The sequence below is a fragment of the Charadrius vociferus genome, unplaced genomic scaffold (assembly GCF_000708025.1).
Source record: "Charadrius vociferus isolate BGI_N301 unplaced genomic scaffold, ASM70802v2 scaffold266, whole genome shotgun sequence".
Classification (NCBI taxonomy): domain Eukaryota; kingdom Metazoa; phylum Chordata; class Aves; order Charadriiformes; family Charadriidae; genus Charadrius; species Charadrius vociferus.
The window spans coordinates 3,525,913-3,526,952 of NW_009649114.1; the positions used below are offsets into that span (position 1 = coordinate 3,525,913).

At 58.2% G+C, this 1,040-nt stretch overlaps 1 protein-coding gene across 1 annotated transcript in view; it reads left to right on the top strand.

The window, feature by feature from the left end:
• The window catches only part of ANKS1A (ankyrin repeat and sterile alpha motif domain containing 1A), an 88,788-nt gene that overhangs the window by 80,695 nt on the left and 7,053 nt on the right, over window positions 1-1,040 (top strand). The window contains 2 exon segments of the mRNA XM_009888323.1: window positions 202-300; window positions 721-905. Coding sequence (XP_009886625.1) covers window positions 202-300; window positions 721-905 — 284 coding nt within the window.

The following is a 1,040-nucleotide window of genomic DNA, read 5'->3' on the forward strand; positions in this document are numbered from 1 at the left end:
CTGTCGGCCCTCTCGGTGCCTGAGGTTGGTACATGGGGAAGAGCTGCCATCCTTGGGAGCCTTCCTCCTCCTCCTCCTCCTCCTCCTGCCGTGGGGACGTGCAGGGAGGTGAGGTCAGGAGGGTGCTGTAACCTCCGCTCCTGCACCGGCTGTGGCTTCTGTTGCCCTCTGCTCCCACGTCGTTCCTTCCTCTCCCCGCAGGGCTGTAATGTCATGGAAGACCAGGACCTTCGGGACATCGGGATCGGTGACCCGCAGCACCGTCGGAAGCTCCTCCAGGCTGCGCGCTCCCTCCCGAAGGTCAGCACCGACACCCCTCACGTGAAGCAGGGACGGGGCATTGCCCAGCACGGCTGTGAAAGCAGAGAAAACAAAAGCCAAACCCTGTGACTCCAGCCACGTCCCTGTGACCCACGGAGGAATCGCAGGAACTGTAGGAAGGGGTTTGGGAATAGCAGGGAGGAGGAGGAGGAGTATATTGGTCTGCCAAGCTGTGTGGAGGGGATGACTCCGTAATGAGGAGAGGGTGGGTGTCCCTCCTGCCGGTCTTGACCCCCTCCCCCCAAGTGCATTCCCTGTTTATACAATGGATTTTTTCACTTTAAAGCTGCTAGTGGAGATGATGATGGCCTCTAAACTGATTTTAATTGATGCTGTGTGCCTTGGGATCCCAGTCCCTCGGGGCTTTTAACCCCTTTTTTCTGGCTTGTGCTTTTCCAGTTGAAACCCCTGGGCTGCGATGGGAACAGCCAGCCTTCGGTTCCCGCATGGCTCGACTCTTTGGGGCTGCAGGATTACATTCAGTCCTTCCTATCGAGTGGCTACAGCTCGATTGACACTGTGAAAAACCTCTGGGAGCTTGAAATAGTAAACGTGAGTATTGCCTTTCTCTTGCCCCGGCAGCGAGGTCCTGCCCACGCTCCCTCCGGGGCTGCGGCTTGCGGGGAGTCGTGTTAAATGGGAACAGCGCTGCTCCGATTCCCAAAGGGGAAGCTTTGCTTCGTGCCGAGGGCAGGAAAACCTACAGCGACCGCGGTCTC